The 27,670-nt window shown below is 33.4% G+C and overlaps 1 protein-coding gene across 3 annotated transcripts in view; it reads left to right on the forward strand.

The window, feature by feature from the left end:
• The window catches only part of LOC139513307 (DNA mismatch repair protein Mlh1-like), a 141,448-nt gene that overhangs the window by 109,251 nt on the left and 4,527 nt on the right, over window positions 1-27,670 (forward strand). For all 3 annotated transcript variants that reach the window (XM_071301694.1, XM_071301695.1, XM_071301696.1), the window contains 5 exons: window positions 11,118-11,187; window positions 12,215-12,344; window positions 20,334-20,449; window positions 26,149-26,257; window positions 26,883-26,946. In XM_071301694.1, coding sequence (XP_071157795.1) covers window positions 11,118-11,187; window positions 12,215-12,344; window positions 20,334-20,449; window positions 26,149-26,257; window positions 26,883-26,946 — 489 coding nt within the window. The remainder of the gene's footprint in view (window positions 1-11,117; window positions 11,188-12,214; window positions 12,345-20,333; window positions 20,450-26,148; window positions 26,258-26,882; window positions 26,947-27,670) is intronic.

Raw genomic sequence — 27,670 nt, forward strand, 5'->3', positions numbered from 1 at the left:
AAATTCAACCTCACCATAATAACTATTATATTGTAGTGGTACAAATCAGTATATACTGGTTGTTTGACTTTTGTCGCAGAAAGCTTGACATAGGGATAGTGATCCTGAGGCGGCCGCGGCGCGGCGTTAGCTAACTTCTTAAAAGCTTTATATTTTAGAAGGTGGAAGACATGGATGCCTCATGTTACGAAGATTCCGTCAGTCACATGTCCAATGTCCTTGACCTCATTTTCATGGTTCAGTGACTACTTGAAAAAAAAGTTAAGATTTTTTGTAATGTTAAATTCTCTCTTATTATAAGTAATAGGATAACTATATTTGGTATGTGCTTACCTTGCAAGGTCCTCATGCCTGTCAGACAGTTTTCACTTGACCTGTATGGAAGGACTGTAAGGTGTACATGTCCAACTGGCAGGTGTCATCTGACCCTAACCTCATTTTCATGGTTCAGTGGTTATAGTTAAGTTTTTAAACCGTTTGTTGTGACAAAAATGTCGGTTATTGATTTGGGGATGTACGGCGGGCAGTCGGGCGGCCGGGCGGGCGGCAATCAAATGTTGTCCGTGCATTAACTCATGAACCGTTCAACCAAAGCTTTTAAAATTTTAATATGTTGTTACTGACAACTAAATGAAGGCCAAGTTCAATAATGGCGATTTTGACTTTTACCGTTCAGGAGTTATGGTTCTTGAAAGATTGAAAAATGGAGTTTCCAGTCGTGTCCGTGCATTTACGCAAGAACTGTTCTTCCAAGGCTTCTCAAATTTTTATATGTTGTTACTGATGACAAAATAGAGGTCCAGTTCAATAATGGCGATTTTGACTTTTACCGTTCAGGAGTTATGGTTCTTGAAAGATTGAAAAATGGAGTTTCCAGTCATGTCCGTGCATTTACGCAAGAACTGTTCTTCCAAGGCTTCTCAAATTTTTATATGTTGTTACTGATGACAAAATAGAGGTCCAGTTCAATAATGACGATTTTGACTTTTACCGTTCAGGAGTTATGGTTCTTGAAAGATTGAAAAATGGAGTTTCCAGTCGTGTCCGTGCATTTACGCAAGAACTGTTCTTCCAAGGCTTCTCAAATTTTTATATGTTGTTACTGATGACAAAATAGAGGTCCAGTTCAATAATGACGATTTTCACTTTCACCATTCATCAGTAATGGTTCTTGTGATATTTCCAGGACACAAATAAATGTTAATAAATCCGGTTTGCTGTCGTTGTGACAGCCTCTTGTTATGTATTGGTCTGTTTTTCTTGTACTGTATGCAATAGGTCTACTATATTTGGTGTATGGAATGATTGTAAGGTGTACGTGTCTAGCTGGCAGGTGTCATCTGACCTTGACCTCATTTTAATTTTCAGTGGTCAAAGTTAAGTTTTTGTGTTTTGGTCTGTTTTTCTTATACTGTATGCAATAGGTCTATATTTGGTGTAAGGAAATATTTTATGATCTATATATCAGTCACGCAGGTTTTATTTGACCTTGACCTCATTTTCACTGTTCATTGCTCAGTGTTAAGATTTTGTGTTTTGGTCTGTTTTTCTTAAACTATAAGCAAAAGGTCAACTATATTTGTTGTATGGAAGAATTGTTAGCTGTACATGCCTGCCTGGCATGGTTCATTTGACCATGACCTCATTTTCATGGTTGATTGGTCAATGTTTAGTTTTTATGCCCCACCTACAATAGTAGAAACGCATTATGTTTTCTGGTCTGTGCATCCGTTTGTCTGTCCATCCATTCATCCGTCCGTCTGTTCGTTCGTTTGTCTGTCCCACTTCAAGTTAAAGTTTTTGGTCAAGGTAGTTTTTGATGAAGTAAAAGTCCAATCAACCTGAAACTTAGTATACATGTTCCTTATGATATGACCCCAATTTCACGGTCCACTGAACATAGAAAATGATAGTGCGAGTGGGGCATCCGTGTACTGGGGACACATTCTTGTTTGGTTAATGTTAAGTTTATGTGACAGATGTAATAAAGCTTTATATTTAGGACTATCAACATAATATCAATGGTTAGTAAAGAAGGCGAGACATTTCAGCGTGTGCACTCTTGTTTGTTGTTATATGATATTATTACGTAACTATTTCTGTATTGGCCTTGTTATTGGTCCGAGGCTTGCTGTATTGGCCTGAGGCGAAGCCGAAGGCCAATACAGCTGGCCGAGGACCAATAACAAGGCCAATACCGAAATACACGTAATAATATCTTTATTAATTAACTACAGTGTTACAATATTTTTTTAATATCATTTCAAGAGATAAATATTTTTACCTTGAAGTGGAACTATCCAAATCTCAGTTTGTTTCTTTGTATTAGATGCAATACATAATGATCTGGTGCTGTTTCCAGGTGTCTTCAGCATTTTCTCATCTGATGAATTTTTCTACCCTTTTCAGTCACTATAAAGTGTTACAACTTAAATTTAGACTCAACACATAAATAGTAATTGGAAAGGTACTGCCATTGCATGTGTGAGAGTGGATAGGACCTTTATCGGGACTCCGGGATCGGGTGTTTTTAAGCTCGGGATTTCGGGATTGACCCTTTTGGGATCCGGGAATCCTTTTTTTTGGATTTCGGGACGTCGGGATTTACTTCATTTAAATTTGGGACCTCGGGATTTCGTTTTTTTTAAGTCTGGGATTTCGGGATCAGGACCCCTCCTATCCCCCCTCATGTGTTATGCAGAAACTAATTTAAAATCGATGTGTACAATCGTGAAATTATGAGGTCATCAAGAAATGAACTTTTGTGATAATCTACTCTTCTTCTTCTTCTTCTGATATACAGTTACAGCTTCATTATTATTGAAGATTACGAACTGTTGCATGCGCGGAGTATATGATTAAAAAATATGAACAAAAATTTATCTTTAACTTAGTAGAATACTTGGTGATATTTACATGAAAGAAAACAACAAGTGATTAAAAAATATGTACATTGTTATTTATAGAATTAAATTATGTCGTTCCCCAAACCTGAAATAGTTCTATCGTCTGCTTTCAAAATACCTTTTAAATGAATGTAACCGTCTTTAGCCTGAAATGTATGCCATTCTGACATTTTCAGCATGTTTAAGATCACTAAATGACAACCAATGCGTCTTCAAAACAACTGTTTACTTTCAGTTTGTGTTTATCGTGACTTTCGATGTAAAATCTAGAGACGCTCCGAATTCCTGCACTTGTGTCAACTCGGCCAATATAGAATAACTCGGCCAATACAGAAAAAAATCTGTATTGGCCTAGTTTACACATTATATTGCATAGGCAGTTTTCATCATATTAAGTCCAATAACAGTGTAGTTAATTAATAATATATTTTATTAAATGATATGAGCAAATAAGCCCTAATACGGATAAATCAGCATGTGCAATACTAAAAACGTTTCACTGTCGATATAAATCAAGATTTAATATTGCTCTTCGAACAGGGCCAATACGGAAAAAAACAGGGCCAATACAGAAAAAAGCGGGAAAAAAACCGTATTAGCCCTACAGGACGTTCACTTCCGGTTTTCAATTTTATTACGCCATTACTTAACTCTGGAAGTATCGTTATGCATAAAAACATTTGTATAATATTTTTTAAATTAAAGTCATAAAATAAACAGGTTAAATGATGTGCAATGTTTTGTAATGTCTTAAAGTTTTGAAACGGAAAAAACGAGGGCCAATACGGAAAAAAGCGGGAAAAAAGCTGTATTGGCCCATGGGCTAATACGGGACGTTCACTTCCGGTTTTTAATTCTCTTATAATCATTTAATAAAAGTGTTATGAACTGGCTGTTTCTGTATTGGCACTGGTATAGATTCTCGGTCAGCTGTATTGGCCCTCGACCATAAGGGTCTCGAGGCCAATACAGCAAACCTTGAATCTATACCAGTGCCAATACAGAAACAGCCAGTAAATAACACTATAATATTAATATAACAGTTACATGTATATATAATTTTGATCCATTTGTATATCATTCTATTCTACTATTCTAATAATAGTGCAGTGCAAGTGCATGGCGGACACACTTCTGTAAAAAGTTGATTTTTCTAAAAGATTGGATATGAGTAGGCGTTCATATTTTCCTTCAAAAACAATTACAGAGTTACCGGTCCTTGCCGGGATTGTCACAAAACTTTCTTCAGATGTTCTTCCCCATGCTTTAACACAAATTTACAGTACGTATGCATAGATCTATAATACTAAAATTACGAGGTCCAATTTGTCAGCCCCCATCGGGTAAAAACGACAAATCAAAGAATTCAACTCTATAACTATAAATATAGGACAATGGTGTAGATTAAAAATTAAACCACTCCAGACCCTTTTGTTTTCAGCATAATTAATATTGCCAATAATTAACAAGTTCCGGGTCGAATCCGATACAAATAGTATATTCAGCTATTACCTTATCTGTACGTTCCGCATTTGACAGGCGCACCACCAAACGGTGTATTTAGGATTTTGCTATATACACGGGTCATAATCAAAGGACTGACACTACTAAATTCAATCATTGTCAAATTGTTCCCTATTGTAGTTTTATTCAGCATTCAGCAAGACTTTCTAAGATAACTAATATAGGACAATGCTGTTGATTAAAAAATACTCCATTCCTGGATAGCCAGGACCTTTTGTTTTCCAAATCATTAATATTTCCAATAACTGATAAGTTCCAGGTCGACGGGTTCAAACAGAAAGATTTGAAAGCAGAGAAAACTATGTATCTTATAATCGACATGACTTATATATCAGATGACAATACCAATTACTAAAATAAGGCTTAGAAATCTATGAAATTTTAACACAAGGTTTATGACCACAAAAGGAAGGTTGGGATTGATATTGGAAGTTTTGGTCCCAACATTTTAGGAATTAGGGGCCAAAAAGGGCCCAAATAAGCATTTTCTTGGTTTTCGCACTATAATTTAGTTTAAGTAAATTGAAATCTATGAAATTTTGACACAAGGTTTATGACCACAAAAGAAAGGTTGGGATTGATTTTGGGAGTTTTGGTTCCAACAGTTTAGGAGTTAGGGGCCAAAAAAGGGCCCAAATAAGCATTATTCTTGGTTTTTGTACAATAACTTTAGTATAAGTAAATAGAAATCAATGAAATTTAAACACAAGGTTTATGAGCACAAAAGGAAGGTTGGGATTGATTTTGGGAGTTTTGGTCCCAACAGTTTAGGAATTAGGGGCCAAAAAGGGGTCCAAATAAGCATTATTCTTGGTTTTCACACCATAACTTTAGTATAAGTGAATAGAAATCTATGAAATTTAAACACAAGTTTTATGACCATAAAAGGAAGGTTGCGTTTGATTTGGGAGGTTTGGTCCCAACAGTTTAGGAATAAGGGGCCCAAAGGGTCCAAAATTGAACTTTGTTTGATTTCATCAAAAATTGAATAATTGGGGTTCTTTGATATGCCGAATCTAACTGTGTATGTAGATTCTTAATTTTTGGTCCCGTTTTCAAATTGGTCTACATTAAAGTCCAAAGGGTCCAAAATTAAACTTAGTTTGATTTTAACAAAAATTGAATCCTTGGGGTTCTTTGATATGCTGAATCTAAAAATGTCCTTAGATTTTTGATAATTGGCCCAGTTTTCAAGTTGGTCCAAATCGGGGTCCAAAATTAAACTTAGTTTGATTTTAACAAAAATTGAATCTTTGGGGTTCTTTGATATGCTGAATTTAAAAATGTACTTAGATTTTTTATTATTGGCCCAGTTTTCAAGTTGGTCCAAATCGGGGTCCAAAATTAAACTTTGTTTGATTTCATCAATAATTGAATAATTGGGGTTCTTTGATATGCCAAATCTAACTGTGCATGTAGATTCTTAATTTTTGGTCCCGCTTTCAAATTGGTCTACATTAAAGTCCAAAGGGTCCAAAATTAAACTAAGTTTGATTTTAACAAAAATTGAATTCTTGGGCTTTTTTGATATGCTGAATCTAAACATATACTTAGATTTTTGATTATGGGCCCAGTTTTCAAGTTGGTTCAAATCAGGATCCAAAATTATTATATTAAGTATTCAGTAATAGCAAGAAATCTTCAATTGCACAGTATTGTGCAATAGCTAATATTTTCAATTGCACAGTATTGCACAATAGCAAGACATATCTAATTGCACAATATTGTGCAATAGCAAGAAATTTTTAATTGGAGTTATCTTTCTTTGTCCAGAATAGTAGTTGAATCAACTTAAATCATTGTTTTATACAATATACAATGTATATTCACTTTTACTACCAACTGATAAATTAAAACAATCTTTACCATTCAGTGATAACAAGCACTTTATTTTACATTTTAATATTTTATGATGTATTTAAATGAGTAGTTATTGTTGCAAACTCCATTAGGAATTTGAATTGAGATCAGTTTTGGAAAAAGGGAAAGGGGGATGTGAAAAAAAATGGGGGGGGGTTAAATTTTTCTCATTTCAGATTTCATAAATAAAAAGAAAATTTCTTCAAACATTTTTTTGAGAGGATTAATATTCAACAGCATAGTGAATTGCTCAAAGGCAAAAAAAATATTTTTAGTTCATTAGACCACATTCATTCTGTGTCAGAAACCTATGCTGTGTCAACTATTTAATCACAATCCAAATTTAGAGCTGAATCCAGCTTAAATGTTGCGTCCATACTTGCCCCAACTGTTCAGGGTTCAACCTCTGCGGCCGTATATAGCTGCGCCCTGCGGAGCATCTGGTTTACTTATATATATACAACTTGTCTAAACATCTACCCAACAATATTCAGTGGCGGATCCAGAAATTTTCATAAGTGGGGGCCCACTGACTGACCTAAGAGGGGGCCCGCTCCAGTCACGCTTCAGTGATTCCCTATATAAGCAACCAAATTTTTTCCCAAAAAGGAGGGGGCCCGGGCCCCCCCCCCCCTAAATCCGCCTCTGATATTAGTCTAAACATCAACCCAACAATATTAGATCTTTAAATTTGCTTTCACAAATTTTTTGTTCTTCCCTTGCTGGGATTCGAAACCCATGCTACTGAGATATCGTGACACCAAATCGCCTGCACTGTAACCAGGGTGCTAGACCACACGACCACCTGGGCTTCATAAAAATGAAGCTTTCGGTGGCCTGGTGTTACCTTTCCACGTCAGTTTTAATCTAGCGACATACTATAGTACATGGTATATAAGGCATGAAGATGTTATTTTTACAGCTCAGCTAAATTATCTATAGTAAAGGATCCTACAAATTAATGTAAGATACAGTCATAGAAATAATTATATTTATAAGTACATCTGAACCAGTGACAACTCTACAACAGATTTATCCATCGGATCACATATGTATATATATATCTAACAACAAAACATTTTCATATTATTAATTTATGTTCATAACAAAAATATTTTTATCAGTATTCATCGAAGAAATGTATTTATAACGAACAATAAGGAATGTTAGTTTGCACTAGTTGATATCCGCGTATTTATCATGTTTATAGATTGGTTACAAACCCAAAACCAAAGTAATTAGGTACAGACATGGTATTTTTCTTGTTATTATAAATATTTAAAAAATCATTTTCAAGTATTTTCCATCCGGCATTTTCTTAATGTAAGTGCAATGCTTATTGACAAGTTGAAATTATTATGAATATTCGTATCAAGCGATTTTCAGCCTATAGCTTTCTTGTATAAAGGTCTTTATACGACCGCAAAAATTTTAATTTTTTGGTCGTATATTGCTATCACTTTGGCGGCGTCGTCGTCGTCGTCGTCGTCCAAATACTTTTAGTTTTCGCACTCTAACTTTAGTAAAAGTGAATAGATATCAATGAAATTTTAACACAAGGTTTATGACCACAAAAGGAAGGTTCGGATTGATTTTGGGAGTTTTGGTTCCAACAGTTTAGGAATTAAGGGCCAAAAAAGGGCCCAAATAAGCATTATTCTTGGTTTTCACACAATAACTTTAGTATAAGTAAATAGAAATCAATGAAATTTAAACACAAGGTTTATGACCACAAAAGGAAGGTTGGGATTGATTTTTGTCGAGCCTGCAACTTTTGTTGCAGAAAGCTCGACATAGGGATAGTGATCCGGCGGCGGCGGCGTTAGCTAACTTCTTAAAAGCTTTATATTTTAGAAGGTAGAAGACCTGGACGCTTCATACTTTGTATATAGATGCCTCATGTTACGAACTTTCCGTCAGTCACATGTCCAATGTCCTTGACCTCATTTTCATGGTTCAGTGACTACTTGAAAAAAAAGTTAAGATTTTTTGTAATGTTAAATTCTCTCTTATTATAAGTAGTTGGATAACTATATTTGGTATGTGCGTACCTTGCAAGGTCCTCATGCCCGTCAGACAGTTTTCACTTGACCTCGACCTCATTTCATGGATCAGTGAACAAGGTTAAGTTTTGGTGGTCAAGTCCATATCTCAGATACTATAAGCAATAGGTCTTGTATATTCGGTGTATAGAAGGACTGTAAGGTGTACATGTCCAACTGGCAGGTGTCATCTGACCTTGACCTCATTTTCATGGTTCAGTGGTTATAGTTAAGTTTTTGTGTTTTGGTCTGTTTTTCTTATACTATATGCAATAGGTCTACTATATTTGGTGTATGGAATGATTGTAAGGTGTACATGTCTAGCTGACAGGTGTCATCTGACCTTGACCTCATTTTCATGGTTCAGTGGTCAAAGTTAAGTTTTTGAGTTTTGGTCTATTTTTCTAATACTTTATGCATTTGGTCAACTATATTTGGTGTATGGAAATATTTTATTATCTATAAGTCTGTTACGCAGGTTTTATTTGACCTTGACCTCATTTTCACGGTCCATTGCTAAGTGTTAAGTGTTTGTGTTTTGGTCTGTTTTTCTTAATTTATAAGCAATAAGTCAACTATATTTGTTGTATTGAAGAATTGTTAGCTGTACATGTCTGCCTGGCATGGTTCATCTGACCTTGACCTCATTTTCATGGTTTATTGATCAATGTTTCGTTTTCTTGGTTAATGTTGAGTTTATGTGACAGTTGTAATAAAGCTTTATATTTAGGTCTATCAACATAATATGAATGATTAGTAAAGAAGGCGAGACATTTCAGCGTGTGCACTCTTGTTGGAGTTGAGGTCACAACAGTTTATGAATTAGGGGCCAAAAAGGGGCCCAAATAAGCATTATTTTTGGTTTTCGCACAATATCTTTAGTATAAGTAAATAGAAATCTATGAAATTTAAACACAAGGTTTATGACCATAAAAGGAAGGTTGGGTTTGATTTTGGGAGTTTTGGTCCCAACAGTTTAGGAATAAGGAGCCCAAAGGGTCCAAAATTGAACTTTGTTTGATTTCAATTGGGGTTCTTTGATATGCCGAATCTAACTATGTATGCATATTCTTAATTTTTGGTCCCGTTTTCAAATTGGTCTACATTAAGGTCCAAAGGGTCCAAAATTAAACTTAGTTTGATTTTAACAAAAATTGAATCTTTGGGGTTCTTTGATATGCTGAATTTAAAAATGTACTTAGATTTTTAATTATTGGCCTAGTTTTCAAGTTGGTCCAAATGGGAGTCCAAAATTAAACTTTGTTTGATTTCATCAAAAATTGAATAAATGGGTTCTTTGATATGCCAAATCTAACTGTGTATGTAGATTCTTAATTTTTGTCCAGTTTTCAAATTGGTCTACATTAAGGTCCAAAGGGTCCAAAATTAAACTAAGTTTGATTTTAACAAAAATTAAATTCTTGGGCTTATTTGAAATGCTTTATCTAAACATGTACTTTGATTTTTGATTATGGGCCCAGTTTTCAAGTTGGTCCAAATCAGGATTCCATATCAAGTATTGTGCAATAGCAAGAAATTTTCAATTGCACAGTATTGCACAATAACAAGAAATATCTAATTGCACAATATTGTGCAATAGCAATTAATTTTCAATTGGAGTTATCTTTCTTTGTATAGAATAGAAGTTGATAATATATGTTGGAAATTTGCCAGACATGACTATGATGTCATTTTCTATTTTTATTTGCCAATAACTTTATGTAAATAACTTCATTGGAAATTTGCCAATATAAAATGTTGCTGATGAAGCTTTTTTTCCTTATCTTATCTAAAATGTTTTTAGATAATGTATGTTGGACATTTGCCAGACATGACTATGATGTCATTTTCTATTTTTTATTTGCCAATAACTTTATGTAAATAACTTCACTGGAAATTTGCCAATATTAAATTTTACTGATGAAGTTTTTTTTATTGTTTTATACAATAAACAATGTATATTCACTTTTACTACCAACCAATCTTTACCATTCAGTGATAACAAGCACTTTATTTTACATTTTAATATTTTATGATGTATTTAAAAGAGTAGTTATTGTTGCAAACTCCATTAGAAATTTGAATTGATATCAGTTTTGGAAAAAGGGAAACGGGGATGTGAGAAAAAAAAAGGGGGGAGGGGTTAAATTTTTCTCATTTCAGATTTCATAAATAAAAAGAAAATTTCTTCAAACATTTTTTTTAGAGGATTAATATTCAACAGCATAGTGAATTGCTCAAAGGCAAAAAAAAATTTTTAAGTTCATTAGACCACATTCATTCTATGTCAGAAACCTATGCTGTGTCAACTATTTAATTTTAGATTTAAATAAGTTTGAAGAAGAAATCTTTAATTGATTTGTAAAATCTTGACATTTGTTTTGTGTAAAAAAAAACCATGTAATGTCAAAAATTTGATCACAATCCAAATTCAGAGCTGTATCACGCTTGAATGTTTTGTCCATACTTGCCCCAACTGTTCAGGGCTCGACCTCTGCGGTCGTATAAAGCTGCGCCCTGCGGAGCACCTGGTTTTGATTTTTTGAGAGGATTTGTATGTTATATATGCATATCTGACTTTGTTTTTTTGTAGGCACTACTTCCTGGAGCATCTGTCACTTTACCAGATGACAAGGGAGATAATTCTAGCTTAGGTGGTAAAGGTTTTTAAGCTACATTTATTTTGTAGACACTACTTCCTGGAGCATCTGTCACTTTACCAGATGACAAGGGAGATAATTCTAGCTTAGGTGGTAAAGATTTTTAAGCTATATTTATTTTGTAGGCCCTACTTCCTGGAGCATCTGTCACTTTACCAGATGACAAGGGAGATAATTCTAGCTTAGGTGGTAAAGGTATGGTTATTCTATTCGTTATTTATAAGAATACGATGAAGAAGTAATTGCCATAAGATTAAATGAGTTGAAAATCTTAAATACTGAACTAATTCAACTATTATATAAAATATTACAAGCTAATCTATTGATATCACATAATCGCTAATTATGCTGTTTGGGCATACAAATTCAAGAAATTATAAGGAGTAGCAGAAATACTGCTCACCATTGTGAAATAGTTTGTCCTATACAATAGAAACAAGATTCATGAAGAGTTAGGTAGAAAATAAAATTGATTGATATCTAAGTGCTATGGGAGGGATTGTGTGTGATGATGGATTCATTTAAAATTGAGGAATATTTTTCAGTTTTACTGAAAACAGTTTGAACTTAAATTAGTAAATTGAACTTAACTGATTAATTATTTTTGCTCTTGAGTTAGTTCCTTTATACTGTAAAAACTAGCACAACCAATTGTTTATTTGTTACTAAGATGAAGTAAAAGCATTTTCCATAGCAGTCTACAGAACATGGTTCCTATACAATTTGTTTATGCATTCACTGTCCCAAAAACCAAGTTGTTTTTGTGTTGCTCTTTGGTTGGTTTGACACATTCCCTATTTCCATTCTCTATTCTTTTCATTAATTCCTAATCCTTTCCTTTAGATACTGTGGATTCATTAATATTCGTTGGATACCAATTTTCGTGGATTTCGTGGGAACAGGGGAACCACGAATTTAAATGTTCAACGAAATACAAATTTTCCTAAGGAATGCATGCAAACTTTTCCAAAAACGAATTTAAATATCCTCGAATATGTGAGTTTTTCGCAATCCACGAAAATTGGTACCCACGAAAATAAATGAATCCACAGTACTATAGCTTACTACTGCTACATTTGTCTGCATAAAATAGATATGGGAATCTGTGTATCATGCAAATTTAATGGGTTTTTTTTATTTTCAGACATCACATACTTATCAATTGGAATATTTGAGGTATGAACATCTGTGTCTCATGGTCACATTGTGTTTTTATTTTCAGACAAACCATATGCTCATCAAATGGTTAGAACTGACAGTAGAGATCAGAAGTTAGATGCCTTTGTAAAACCTAAACAAGTAGAAAGTCTAATCAATTCAACCAGTACATGTATGGAAGTAAATGAAACAAGGTAAAGTTTGAGAAAACCGTTCACACATCTTTTTTGTTTATTTTCTATTTCATATGGAAATTTGTTTATTGTGTTTGTTGATCATCTCAACAAGATTGATTTTCTCACTTGAGCCGGGACGGCGAAAGTGAGAAAGGCAATCAAGTTGAGATGAACAATGATAATCTTTTTATCGCTATTTTACCTATGACGATGTTGTCAATTTCGTTAGCAACGCCACATGTATGCTTAGTTTCTAGCGATAATTTTCCATCTCAAGTAAGTAGCATGATATGAAAATTATCCCAAAAAAAAAGATCAAAGGAAAAATGCACAAAATAGGGATAAAACATATTACACTGCAACTAGTTGTGTTTATTTCCTAAATATAGTAACACAGCTATATTTTGTGCAATGTCAATTTCATCATGGATTACCTTTTCCACAATCTGAGGTTCATTACGGGATTATTATATGTTTGAAATGAAATTTACAATTTAAATAGCTATCAGTGTATTAAGTTAAGTTGCAGTATAAAAACAATATGAGGTCAATGTCAGAAAAATATAAACTTTTTTGTATTTGACACAAAACTGGAGAAGGGCTCAGTAAAATCTCACCCTTCCCCAGTTTCTCACCTTCATACAAAAAAGTTTATATTTTCTGACATTGACCTAATTTTGTATATTTACTAGATATTACTGTTGGCAGAATTTTCTTGGTATGTTTTTGAGATCAACACACAAACTTTCAGAAGGTCTGTTTTATTGAACACATATATGTAGGACTAAAATCTATGGCCGGTTCCAAATCTATGGCAGATTCCTAATCTATGGCTAATGTGACATTACAAACGTTAATCATACAAATCTATGGCAGATCTTTAAAGCAACATCACAATTGAATAACGCCATATTACATTGTTGCCGCCGCTAACGACGGCGGAACCCATAGATTTGAACACCATTCCAGATGAAGGTATTTCCCTTGACAACAATTTTCAGATGGTCTAAAGGAAAATATGACCTATTATCCGCAAGAGGAACAAAATATGCTGCATCAGCAGAATCCCGCAATAAATAAGGACACAGCTATTTTTAGCACCACATAGTTTAGAAAAGGAGTTATTGTAAATATTGTACAATCTACGGCTGGCAAAGTTTATGAAGTGAAAGATTTACGGGTACCAATTTGATTTAAATCGTCATCAAATAAATCATTATAAAATGTTTATTTTTACGGGGAGCACCTTTTCAATCTTGAAGTCTGTATTAAGGTATATGAATTCATCATTTACAAATTTTTTTGGTTGCCATCATGATTTGGTTGACCATCATTGAATGTTTTCCATTTGCACAAAATTTGCCATAGATTTGGAAACAACAAAAATCTGCAATAGATCAGGAAATTACAAAACTTGCCATAAATTAGGATTGTAAAAAATCTGCCATAGATTTGGGATGGCATGTATGTATGTATGTATGAAAATCCCTCCTTGAACGGAGCACCCCTCGATTGCTGCGAGGGTACAGTGGAATCCGTGTACACTCCCTATCAGGATTAATGGAGACGTGTCACTAACTTATATACAACCCACCACCAGGACAATCCCCAACCCAACACAGAGGGAGTTTTAGGAGACACACGGAAGTCTGTTATTATGGTGGAGGAAGCCGAAGAACTCGGACGTCACATTTGCCATAGATTAAGAATCTGCCACAGATTTTGAACCCATCATAGATTATAATCCTACAAATATAGATAACAACTCTATAGTTTCCACTGGGAAGGAAAGGTCAGACTGTCCTAGATTTAAGACATTTCTACCATGTTTTTAGTTTCTGTTCATATAACACGTGTCAGTGGCTTGTTGTATGACAAAATTGTCATTGTTTTGACCTATAAGACTATAAAGAGATGAGATGTAATTGAAAATGTCCAGAGACCAAAAAACAAAATTTTAATAACTGTAGGTCATTGTACAACTTCAACAAGTTGAAAAACCCAGACCATACAGTGAGAGCTATAATGAGCATGACAAAATGTGCATCATTTCAAAAAAAGAAAAGAAAACTAATTGCCTGGTTTACTGTGAATTCATTTATTTTCATGTGGACCAATTTTATTGGTTGAGGAAAACTTTAATTTTTAAATTATATCTAGGAAAATTAGTATTTCACAAAAAAAATAACTGTAAATTCAAAAATTATTGTGTGTCTTTGTAATTTCGATTTTAAAAGAATGAACAAAAATGTTAGTTTAATAGTTGTGATTTTAGGGAAAGCTTCATAGAGATATATATGTAACAGATATCAGAATCCATTTCTTATTATTGATATATTCACTGGGTCATATTTTTATTTTTATAGAAACATCACATTAAATTTATGAATTTATAGAAATTCAACATATTTGATAGTATTCAACTCTTCCCTTATTTTTTATTAGTGCCCTTATCATGATTTTTTTTTTGTATAGTTAATTTCTCTCTTATTATGAGTCATAGGATAACTGTATTTGGTATGTGCGTACTTTGCAAGGTCCTCATGTTTGTCAAGTTTTCACTTGACCTTGACCTCATTTCATTTCATGGATCAGTGAACAAGATTAAGTTTTGGTGGTCATGTCAATATCTCAGATACTATAAGCAATATGTCTATTATATTTGGTGTATGGAAGGATTGTAAGGTGTACATGTCCAGCTGACAGGTGTCATCTGACATTGACATCATTTTCTTGGTTCAGTGGTTATAATTAAGTGTTTGTGTTTTGGTCTGTGTTTCTTACACTGTATGCAATAGGCCTACTTTATTTGGTGTATGTAATGATTGTAAGGTGTAAATGTTAAACTGCAGGTGTCATCTGACCTTGGCCTCATTTTCATGGTTCAGTGGTCCAGGTTAAGGTTTTGAGTTTTGGTCTTTTTTTAGCTCACCTGTTCCGAAGGGACAAGTGAGCTTATGCCATCACTTGGCGTCCGTCGTCGTCCGTCGTCTGTCGTCGTCGTAAACTATTTCAAGAATCTTCTCCTCTGAAACTACTGGGCCAAATTCTTCCAAACTTTAACTGAATGTTCCTTAGGGTATCTAATTTATAAATTGTATCCGAAGTTTTGATCTATCAACAAACATGGTCGCCATTGCTAAAAATAGAACATAGGGGTCAAATGCAGTTTTTGGCTTATAACTCAAAAACCAAAGCATTTAGAGCAAATCTGACGGAAGCAATATTGTTTATCAGGTCAAGATCTATCTGCCCTGAAATTTTCAGATGAATCAGACAACCCGTTGTTGGGTTGCTGCCCCTGAATTGGTAATTTTAAGGAAATTTTGCTGTTTTTGGTTATTATCTTGAATATTATTATAGATAGAGATAAACTGTAAACAGGAATAATGTTCAGCAAAGTAAGATTTACAAATAAGTCAACATGACGGAAATAGTCAGTTGACCCCTTTAGGAGTTATTGCCCTTTATAGTCAATTTTTAACCATTTTTCGTAAATCTTAGTAATCTTTTACAAAAATCTTCTCCTCTGAAACTACTGGGCCAAATACTTCCAAACTTTAACTGAATGTTCCTTAGGGTATCTAGTTTGTAAATTGTATCCGAAGTTGTGATCTATCAACAAACATGGTCGCCATTGCTAAAAATAAAACATAGAGGTCAAATGCAGTTTTTGGCTTATAACTCAAAAACCAAAGCATTTAGAGCAAATCTGACAGGGATAATATTGTTTATCAGGTCAAGATCTATCTGCCCTGAAATTTTCAGATGAATCAGACAACCTGTTGTTGGGTTACTGCCCCTGAATTGGTAATTTTAAAGAAATTTTGCTGTTTTTGGTTATTATCTTGAATATTATTATAGATAGAGATAAACTGTAAACAGGAATAATGTTCAGCAAAGTAAGATTTACAAATAAGTCAACATGACGGAAATGGTCAGTTGACCCCTTTAGGAGTTATTGCCCTTTATAGTCAATTTTTAACCATTTTTCGTAAATCTTAGTAATCTTTTACAAAAATCTTCTCCTCTGAAACTACTGGGCCAAATACTTCCAAACTTTAACTGAATGTTCCTTAGGGTATCTAGTTTGTAAATTGTATCCGAAGTTATGATCTATCAACAAACATGGTCGCCTTTGCTAAAAATAGAACATAGGGTCAAATGCAGTTTTTGGCTTATAACTCAAAAACCAAAGCCTTTAGAGCAAATCTGACGTTGGGTAATATTGTTTATCAGGTCAAGATCTATCTGCCCTGAAATTTTCAGATGAATCAGACAACCTGTTGTTGGGTTGCTGCCCTTGAATTTATAATTTTAAGGAAATTTTGCTGTTTTTGTTTATTATCTTGAATATAATTATAGATAGAAATAAACTGTAAACAGCAATAATGTTCAGCAAAGTAAGATCTTCAATTAAGTCAATTTGACCAAAATTGTCAATTGACCCCTTAAGGAGTTATTGCCCTTTAAAGACTTTTTTCACAATTTGTTCATCATGTTGACTTACTTTAAAAAATCTTCTCCTTTGAAACTGCTGTATCAATTTCAGCCAAACTTAGGCTAAATGAGTTTCAGAGTATCTAGTATAAATTTTATATTTTATTTCCTTGTATGTCAAGAAACATAGCTCCTATGGCTAAAATAGAACATAGGAGAAAATGATTATTTTTTTTGGCTTTTGAAGAAAATAGGACGATCCAAAAAACATTTAAATAAATTGAAAAGCCAAAATAATCATTGATGAGAGATTTAACCAAAAGAATTAAGGTGAGCGATTCAGGCTCTTGAGAGCCTCTTGTTTTCTTATACTATATGCAATAGGTCAACTATATTTGATGTATGGACATAATTTATGATTTACATGTCTGAGTCTCACAGGTTTTATTTGACCTTGGCCTTATTATCATGGTTCATTGTTCAGTGTTAAGTTTTGTGTTTTAGTCTGTGTTTCTTAAACTATAATCAATACTGTTAGGTCAACTATATTTGTTGTATGGAAGGAGCGTAAGCTATACATGTCTACCTTACAAAGTTCATCTGACCTTGACCTTTTTCATGGTTTATTGGTCAATGTTTAGTTTTCTTGGTTAAGTCTGTTTCTTAGAAACTATAAGCAATATGCCAACTATATTTTATGTATTGATTAGGGATGTCAACTCGGTAAAGATTTACTACTCTAGTACTCGTTGAATTTATCGAGCCATACTCGAGTACTCGCTTGGTAAAACATTTTCAAAATGGAAACACAAAATTATACCCATTGTATGTATGGTTGGTCGTTGTCTTGAACCCTCAATGATTACTCAGGACTAGATAATAGGAAATTTTATACCATAGTTAATATCTCAATTACTACATACTAATTATGTATACTGGCAATAATCTAATCAAGAAATGAATTAATATCTATAGAAAATTGATTACTCAAACAACAGTATTTAGGAACTGTAAAAAAATACATTTTATTATCAACAAAGGGGTGATGATTAAAATTTACTAATGCCTTTAATCATTTCCTGAGGGTTGATATAGGGTTCAACGAATTTATTCTTCTTTAAGAATTTCATTTCTGGGACGAGGTGATTTCTCTACTTAGTTAGGTAACTAAAGTATTTTCTAACAGTCCTGCTGATGAAAATATATGCTCTGACAGTACAGAGTTTAAGGCTAACATTCCAATTGTATTTTAAATTTTGTCAAATTTTGATAAATGTGTTATTTCCCGGAAGGTGCTCTCAATAAAAATTATCAATTCTTTTAATTTAAGAACAAAAACATTCTAAATATAACATGACACTGATTAGTCGAGTATCATTTTGGTAATCGATAATTGGTGCTATTGAGCGATACTCAAGTACTCAAGTACTCGTTGACATCCCTAGTATTGATTGATTGTAAGGTGTACATGTATTCTCGTTTGGTTTATATGACCTTGACCTCATTTTCATGGATCATGTTAAGTTTATGTGATAGTTGTAGTAAAGCTTTATATTTAGGACTATCAACATGATATCAATGATAAGTAAAGAAGGCAATACATTTCAGTGTGTGTACTCTTGTTATATTATTGTCCTATCAAAGTTTAAATTGACCAGAATTTCCTGGTATTTACAGGTATTTACTGTTAGTATGAACGATGTATGTGCTGGTATAAACAGTTTTTTTCCGACCTTGGAAGATAATAAACATATAAACATCAGAAGTATGACATGCTCTTGTAAACACTTGTAAATATATTTACCTGTTTACATATATAGTCTTCTAATTTGGTCTTATTGCTACAGGCTTCAGATGACCAATGCTTAAGTTCACCAGGAGGTGTCTCATCATTATATTAAACCAAGTTATTTTTACATGTATACATTGGCATTAGTTCAGTTTAAAGTCAAATGGTGTATTTTTGTCTTATGGATTTTTTACTGCTGTCTTTGACTATTGAAAACAGTTAGGCTTTGTTAATGCTTTCTTCAACGAATGTAGAATGGTTTAAGTAGATATAAGAAGATGTGGTATGAGTGCCAATGAGACAACTCTCCATCCAAGTAACAATTTGTATCAAGTAATCCATTATAGGTCAAAGTGCAATTTCAACATAGAGCCTTGGCTCACACTGAACAGAAAACTATAGAGGGTCCCAAATAATGACTAGTGTAAAACCATTCAAACTGGCAAACCAAAAGGCTAATCTATATTAAAAACCGTTCAAACTGTCAAACCAAAAGGGTAATCTATATTAAAAACCGTTCAAACTGGCAAACCAAAAGGCTAATCTATATTAAAAACCGTTCAAACTGTCAAACCAAAAGGGTAATCTATATTAAAAACCGTTCAAACTGTCAAACCAAAAGGGTAATCTATATTAAAAACGAAAAATGATAAACACTTATGAACCACATCAACAAATGACAACCACTGAACAACAGATTCCTGTTAGCTTTGTTACTGATTCCTTTGACTAATTAAACCAGTTTAACTTGATAACTGCTTCTTTTGACTAATGTAAATTGTTTTAACTTTGTTTCTTCTTCCTTTGACTAATGAAAAGGACTTATCTTTGTTACTTTTTTTTTATTTGTTACTGCTTACTTTGTCTGATGAAAACAGTTGGAGCTTGTTGTTTATCTTCATTTTTACCATATGTAAAGTCTACAGTAAATACACATTAAAACTGAAACTGTTTCCTTTCTTTATAGACCCTGTATACTATATGTCCTTGTAAAACACTTAATTAATATAAATATCCTTGATAATCATGTTGTGTCAGGCATGTCAGATTGAAGACTTAAGATACTTGTTTTTAATTTGTGTCTACTTGTATACTAATAGAATTAACACCCTGGCATGTTTCAATTTTATAGTTAATGTCAATGATGATGATCCCTATCTATATTTAAAGGAGTAAGTTCGGTAATGCCCATATTTGGCCCCGATTATAATGTTCATTGTAACAATATGAAAATGTTTTAAGATGACTTTAAGACATGTGAGAAAGTAAAAAAGAACTATTTTTGTCTAAGTTTTATTCTAATAGCTTGATTTTTACATCCAAAATAGGTCTAGATAAGAGATTTTGGCAAAATTTGACAAGATCGGCCTAATTTCAGCTACATTTAGGACCAGGAAACATGAAGCGCAGGCGTCGACAAACTGAATATTCAAGTAAGACATGTAAAATGTCCCTACAAACATCCTTTTAAAAGATCTTTGTTGTCGACATATGTGCTCTATGTTTCCTGTCCAATATTCCGTGGAAATTTACCAATTTTCATTGACATTTTCGTGGAAATCAAAATAAGTACTTTTTGGGACGTCATAAATTACAGGCAGGAACGTAAATTTTCAACAAAGGACCTATTTCCTATCTAGTCACTGTATTAGCTATGATACATTGTGACATTAGTCAATAAATCAAAATTTGAAATTTAAGCTGAAAAGGGAGGCCATTTTAGGACCTTACCTACTCCTTTACAACATTTCTTGTTTATGTTTTCTTTCTTTTTTCAGTAAAGGTTCATCTGGAATTGACCCTCCTAAATGTGGAGCAAACTCTAAGCGTAGGGAAATAAAACTGACAAGTGTGCTTAGTCTGCAAGAGGAATTAAAGAAAAATATACACTCAGGTACAAATGAAATTATATACTTGACTAACCCATGAGTAATATTATTCAACTCACCTGGCCATTTTTGGTCGTATGAGCCATTTCCATGACTTGTCATTCTTTGTCATATAAATTTTTAAATCCTTTCTTCTAAAACTGATTAGTCAATTTGAACCACTTTTTAGCTCACCTGGCCCGAAGGGCCAAGTGAGCTTTTCTCATCACTTGGCGTCCGGCGTCCGGCGTCGTCCGTCGTCCGTCGTCGTCCGTCGTCGTTAACTTTTACAAAAATCTTCTCCTCTGAAACTACTGGGCCAAATCAAACCAAACTTGGCCACAATCATCATTGGGGTATCTAGTTTAAAAAATGTGTGGCGTGACCCGGTCAACCATCCAAGATGGCCGCCACGGCTAAAAATAGAACATAGGGGTAAAATGCAGTTTTTGGCTTATAACTCAAAAACCAAAGCATTTAGAGCAAATCTGACATGGGGTAAAAATGTTTATCAGGTCAAGATCTATCTCGCCTGAAATTTTCAGATGAATCGGTCAATTGGTTGTTGGGTTGCTGCCCCTGAATTGGTAATTTTGAGGAAATTTTGCTGTTTTTGGTTATTATCTTGAATATTATTATAGATAGAGATAAACTGTAAACAGCAATAATGTTCAGCAAAGTAAGATCTACAAATAAGTCTACATGACCAAAATGGTCAGTTGACCCGTTTAGGAGTTATTGCCCTTTATAGTCAATTTTTAACCATTTTTCGTAAATTAAAGTAATCTTTTACAAAAATCTTCTCCTCTGAAACTACTGGGCCAAATTAATCCAAACTTGGCCACAATCATCTTTGGGGTATCTAGTTTAAAAAATGTGTGGCGTGACCTGGTCAACCAACCAAGATGGCCGCCACGGCTAAAAATAGAACAAAGGGGTAAAATGCAGTTTTTGGCTTATAACTCAAAAACCAAAGCATTTTGAGGAAATCTGACGTGGGATAAAAATGTTTATCAGGTCAAGATCTATCTGCCCTGAAATTTTCAGATGAATCGGTCAATCGGTTGTTGGGTTGCTGCCCCTGAATTGGTAATTTTGAGGAAATTTTGCTGTTTTTGGTTATTATCTTGAATATTATTATAGATAGAGATAAACTGTAAACAGCAATAATGTTCAGCAAAGTAAGATCTACAAATAAGTCAACATGACCAAAATGGTCAGTTGACCCGTTTAGGAGTTATTGCCCTTTATAGTCAATTTTTAACCATTTTTCGTAAATTAAAGTAATCTTTTACAAAAATCTTCTACTCTGAAACAACTGGGCCAAATTAATCCAAACTTGGCCACAATCATCTTTGGGGTATCTAGTTTAAAAAATGTGTGGCGTGACCTGGTCAACCAACCAAGATGGCCGCCACGGCTAAAAATAGAACAAAGGGGTAAAATGCAGTTTTTGGCTTATAACTCAAAAACCAAAGCATTTTGAGGAAATCTGACGAGGGATAAAAATGTTTATCAGGTCAAGATCTATCTGCCCTGAAATTTTCAGATGAATCGGTCAATCGGTTGTTGGGTTGCTGCCCCTGAATTGGTAATTTTGAGGAAATTTTGCTGTTTTTGGTTATTATCTTGAATATTATTATAGATAGAGATAAACTGTAAACAGCAATAATGTTCAGCAAAGTAAGATCTACAAATAAGTCAACATGACCAAAATGGTCAGTTGACCCGTTTAGGAGTTATTGCCCTTTATAGTCAATTTTTAACCATTTTTCGTAAATTAAAGTAATCTTTTACAAAAATCTTCTCCTGAAACTACTGGGCCAAATTAATCCAAACTTGGCCACAATCATCTTTGGGGTATCTAGTTTAAAAAATGTGTGGCGTGACCTGGTCAACCAACCAAGATGGCCGCCACCGCTAAAAATAGAACATAGGGGTAAAATGCAGTTTTTGGCTTATAACTCAAAAACCAAAGCATTTTGAGGAAATCTGACATGGGATAAAAATGTTTATCAGGTCAAGATCTATCTGCCCTGAAATTTTCAGATGAATCGGTCAATCGGTTGGGTTGCTGCCCCTGAATTGGTAATTTTGAGGAAATTTTGCTGTTTTTGGTTATTATCTTGAATATTATTATAGATAGAGATGAATTGTAAACAGCAATAATGTTCAGCAAAGGAAGATCTACAAATAAGTCAACATGACCAAAATGGTCAGTTGACCCCTTTAGGAGTTATTGCCCTTTATAGTCAATCTTTAACCATTTTTCATAAATCTAAGTAATCTTTTACAAAATCTCCACTAAAACTACTAGGCCACAATCATCTTTGGGGTATCTAGTTTGAAAAATGTGTCCGATGACCTGGCCATTCAACCAAGATGGCCGCCACGGCTAAAAATAGAACATAGGGGTAAAATGCAGTTTTTGGCTTATAACTGAAACCAAAGCATCTAGAGCAAATCTGACAAGAAGTTTAATTGTTAATCAAGTCAATATCTATCTGCCCTGAATTTTTCTGATGAATTGGACAACTGGTTGTTGGGTTGCTGCCCTCCAATTGGTAATTTTTAAAGAAATTTTGCCGTTTTTGGTTATCTTGAATACTATTATAGATAGCGATAAACTGTAAACAGCAATAATGTTCAGCAAAGTAAGATCTGCAAATAAGTCAACATGACCTAAATGGTCAATTGACCCCTTAAGGAGTTATTGCCCTTTATAGTCAATTTTTAACAATTTTCATTAATTTGGTAAATTTATGTAAATTTTTACCAAATATAGTTCTCTGTTACTAATGGGCAAAGTTCATTATAGATATAATTGTAAGAAGCAAAATCGTTCAGTAAAGTAAGAACTTCAAACACATCACCATCACCAAAATACAATTTTGTCATGAATCCATTTGTGTCCTTTGTTTAATATGCACATAGACCAAGGTGAGCGACACAGGCTCTTTAGAGCCTCTAGTTTAGAATGTTCCTTTTGACCTTTTATTTATAGACTTATGTCCAAGTTTTAGTTTCCTCTACAAATATGGTGACAGTTACTGAAAATTGAACATACTTTTCAAATCTTAGAAAATGTAAAAAATCATTGAAAGCTCAATTGTTTTCAAACTTTAGGAAATAATAAAACATTGACGTAAGAATTATCTAGCAGCTGATCTCCCAAAAAGATCAAACAAGTTCACTGCTGAAATATAAAACTTATCAAAAGATCAAATATTCTTTTAAAATATCTTATAATAATGATGGAAAATAAAATATTTATGATCTCCCTTTGGAATTGAGGTAAATGACCCCCAACAGAGATCAAGCATGATTGCTATTTTTACTAAAAATAAACTGTGGCTCTGATTCAACCACACTTCAAGGTAAGTGATTAATTCATGATTCTCTTCTGATTTATGATGATGACCCAAAACCAGAAATGAAATAACCTCCATAGTTACAAGACAAAATATACAAATGTTTTTACAAATGTATTTCTTCCTGTGGCACATGACTGGGCACCAAAATATGTTTTTCATCAAAAGAAGATAACCAATGTTATAGTTTAACCAACGTTATATGTTTTAAAGAGAAAGTATGTTAAGAACACTTTTTGTCAAGCCTGGGACATTTATGTGGTAAAAGCTAGACATGGCTACTTTTTGTCAAGCCTCAGATATTTATATGGGAAAAGCGAGACATCAACCGATCCTAGAGTTGGTCACGATGTTATTCACATTTAGGTTCAGTCTGTGGTTAAATTTTTTTAAATGTCAATAAATTTGACAAACTTTTATTGGATTTATAAAATTTGGACTAAAGCTTTCTTATAACCAAAATAGAGCAAAAATTTTAAAATATTTGTTTTCATCTTCCATCATTTACAGACTTTATTTTCTGATGTACAGTAGTTGTCATTTGTTTATGTAATTTATACGTGTTTCTCGTTTCTCTTTTCTTTTTTTTTTACATAGATTAGACTGTTGGTTTTCCCGTTTGAATGGTTTTACAATAGTAATTTTGGGGCCCTTTATAGGTTGTTGTTCGGTGTGAGCCAAGGCTCCGTGTTGAAGGCCGTACATTGACCTATAATGGTTTACCTTTTTTTTAAATTGTTATTTGGATGGAGAGTTTTCTCATTGGCACTGTCACCACATCTTCCTATATCTATCTATTTATTTTGTTTTACAGTTATCAATATCTTTGTGAAACCTTTATTGAATTTTATAAAATGTGACAGAAGCTTTTTATAAACAAAAGACAGTATTTAGTTTATTTACATACACTCTGGGGTCAAATTGTGTAAACATATAAATTTGAAAAAGTTTCATGGATTGTCAACAAATTACATTTTTACACTGGCAGCAATTGCAGATGGGACATATGGTTTCTTATAACATTTGTTCACCCTATTCAAATAGGAAATAGAACAGTATCTAATTTATCAAATTACTTCACTTCTGTATTATTGTCTCACCTATTGGCATTAAAACTGCAAACTTCTTGAATACACACCTGCCATAACCTTCTCATTTTGATACCTTGTCACTTATTTGTCAAGGCTTACCTTAAAAGATCTTTTTCTACAAGATGTATTTGACAGATATGATAATGTGTATAAAATAACTTTTGGCTCATCATGATTTTGTCCAAAATTACAAAGCATAAATTTAACATTTTTGGGTCAATTAGTTTTTGTGACACGTTTGAGGTGACATCACTAGTAAACTTTCTGCACTAAATTTGACATCATATTAAGTGACCTTCCTGCACCACAGCTTTCAGATAATTAACCAGCTAATTTATCAATGAAATTAATACAGTCTTGAAAGGCTTTATTTATTTTCAATTTTTAGCTCACCTGGCCTAAAGACCAAGCCAGCTTTACTCATCACTTTCTATTTGTCTTCTTTTGTCATCATTAACTTTTACAAAAATCTTCTCCTCAGAAACTATGGGACCAAATTGAATAAAACTTGGCCATAATCATTCTCGTGGTATTAAGTTTTATATGTGTCTGATGACCCTGCTTTCCAAAAAAGACCGAAGGGGTTGAGATTACTAAGATGCAATTTCTTTTATTTTATAGAGAAAATCTGACTGAATTAGAAATGTTCAGAATGTTGAGATCTACCTGCTGTTCATTTATGTCAAAACTGTCAGATGACTTCTTATAGGAGTTGTTGCCCTTATGTCAAAATTAACAATAAAATTGTTTTTGAATATTATTTTGAAAACTTATAGATACGAAGACATTTTTACTAGGAAATATGATGAGCAAGACAAGATCTAGAAATAAGATAGTATAGGACTGAAATCTGTAAACTTGGCCCCAATGAATGATAAATTGAACTTAAATCAGGCAAAGTTAATTTAGCCTGGAGTTGAAAGCATTTGCCGCATGCCAGATGCAAAATCACAACCTCATCGTTGACAGGCTAGTAGTGATACAGTATTTTGATTCAGACAATTTGGCCCTGAGGCTCTCATTAACAAAAGCTGCTTCTGATTAAAAAAAAATAAGTTTATGCCTGTTTTGTGCCAAAGAATATGTTAATGTAAAATAGCCAATCTAATATTATACATGTATTTTGCTTTTTTATTTTATGTAAAGATTTTTCTCAAGTTAGCTTATATAGTGTCACATACAAAGGTAAATAACTCTGATATGTTTTACTGTGAAACCAATCTCTGTATGATTATGTGAATAATAACAAATATTATGTTACAGGAGTGCGGGATATGTTTCAAAATAATACATTTGTTGGATGTGTGGATAAAGAATTTTCTTTAATGCAACACCAGACTAAATTATATTTAGTTAATACCACGAAGTTGAGGTATGCTTATGACTTTATTAAATCATAAAATGACAGTAAATATCTGCAAAAACTGATCAAAGCCCAACGATATTAATCAATAGTAAAAGGGTACAGAATATGGAATGTTTTCATGTTATTTACAAAAAGTTGGGATAAATAAATGATAAAAATAAATGTATCAATGAATAGTCAAGGTCATACCATCATAGTGAATGCTATTAATCAAAACATAATATATTAAGATTAAGTATGGAAATGTGCCCTACTAGAAGTAGATCTTAACAATATTTGTAACAACAAAAAAAGAATTGAATGTCTCTGGGGTATTGTAGAACCACAAAATAAAAAGCATTAATTTTTTTTGGGCTTTGTTGAACATGTATTACCATAAAAGAAAAAGAACTGAATATCAATGGGGCTTTATCGAACGTCAAAGTTTGATTTCGTTTGACTGTGTGGTCATTTTCAGAAAAAAATGAAAATGGAAACTATAAGGCCATAATTTACAGTAAGTCTAGTAGTAATGCAACATTACGTTTTGCCTTTTAAAATTATACTACATGTTTTCCTGCATATTGAATGATAAAAATATTTGTAAAGTGAGAATTGGAATGTAAATTATATGTTGATTTTAATCTTTCAGTGCAGAGCTGTTTTATCAGATAACAGTGTTTGACTTTGGAAATTTTGGACTTCTTCGTCTTTCAGTAAGTATTTTCATATCATCATAACTTCTATTTTGTTTAAATGATAATGAATGGTACATGTTTAGGTATTAATCCAAGAAATTTACCTGACCTTGACTTCTTTTCAGTGTTATATTTTCATTACTTTTGCTTTTAGTAATAGGTGAATTGTGCTTGTTCTATAAGATTAATGTAAGTAGATTTAAGAAGATGTATGAGTGCCAATGAGACAACTCTCTCATCCAAGGCTTGCTTACTTGCTTAATCCTGTTGCCCCTTGGTGGAGCATAGGCCACTAACGATATTTCTCCACCTTGTTCTGTTCTTTGCTAGCCTCTCCAGATCGTGCCACTTGTACCCTTCTTTCTCCATCTCGGCTGCAACATTCCTTCTCCAGGTGTATCTTGGTCTGCCCCTGCTACGCTTTCCTTGTGGGTTCCACTGTAAGGCTTGCCTTGTAAAGTTAGTTTTTGGCTTCCTCAGTCTGTGTCCTATCCATCGCCATTTTCTCTTTTTTAACTCTTCATCAACTGGGGATTGGTTGGTCTTTTCCCAAAGATCTTTGTTTGATATCTTCTCAGGCCATCTGATGTTAAGGATGCGCCTGAGGCAGTTGTTAATGAAGACTTGAAGTTTATGAAGCAGGTTTTTTGTTGTTTTCCAAGTCTCAGCTCCATATAAGAGAATGGTTTTTACGTTTGAATTGAACAAGCGTATTTTGGTCTTAAGTGTGATATTTCGTGCT

The sequence above is a fragment of the Mytilus edulis genome, chromosome 2 (assembly GCF_963676685.1).
Source record: "Mytilus edulis chromosome 2, xbMytEdul2.2, whole genome shotgun sequence".
Lineage (NCBI taxonomy): Eukaryota > Metazoa > Mollusca > Bivalvia > Mytilida > Mytilidae > Mytilus > Mytilus edulis.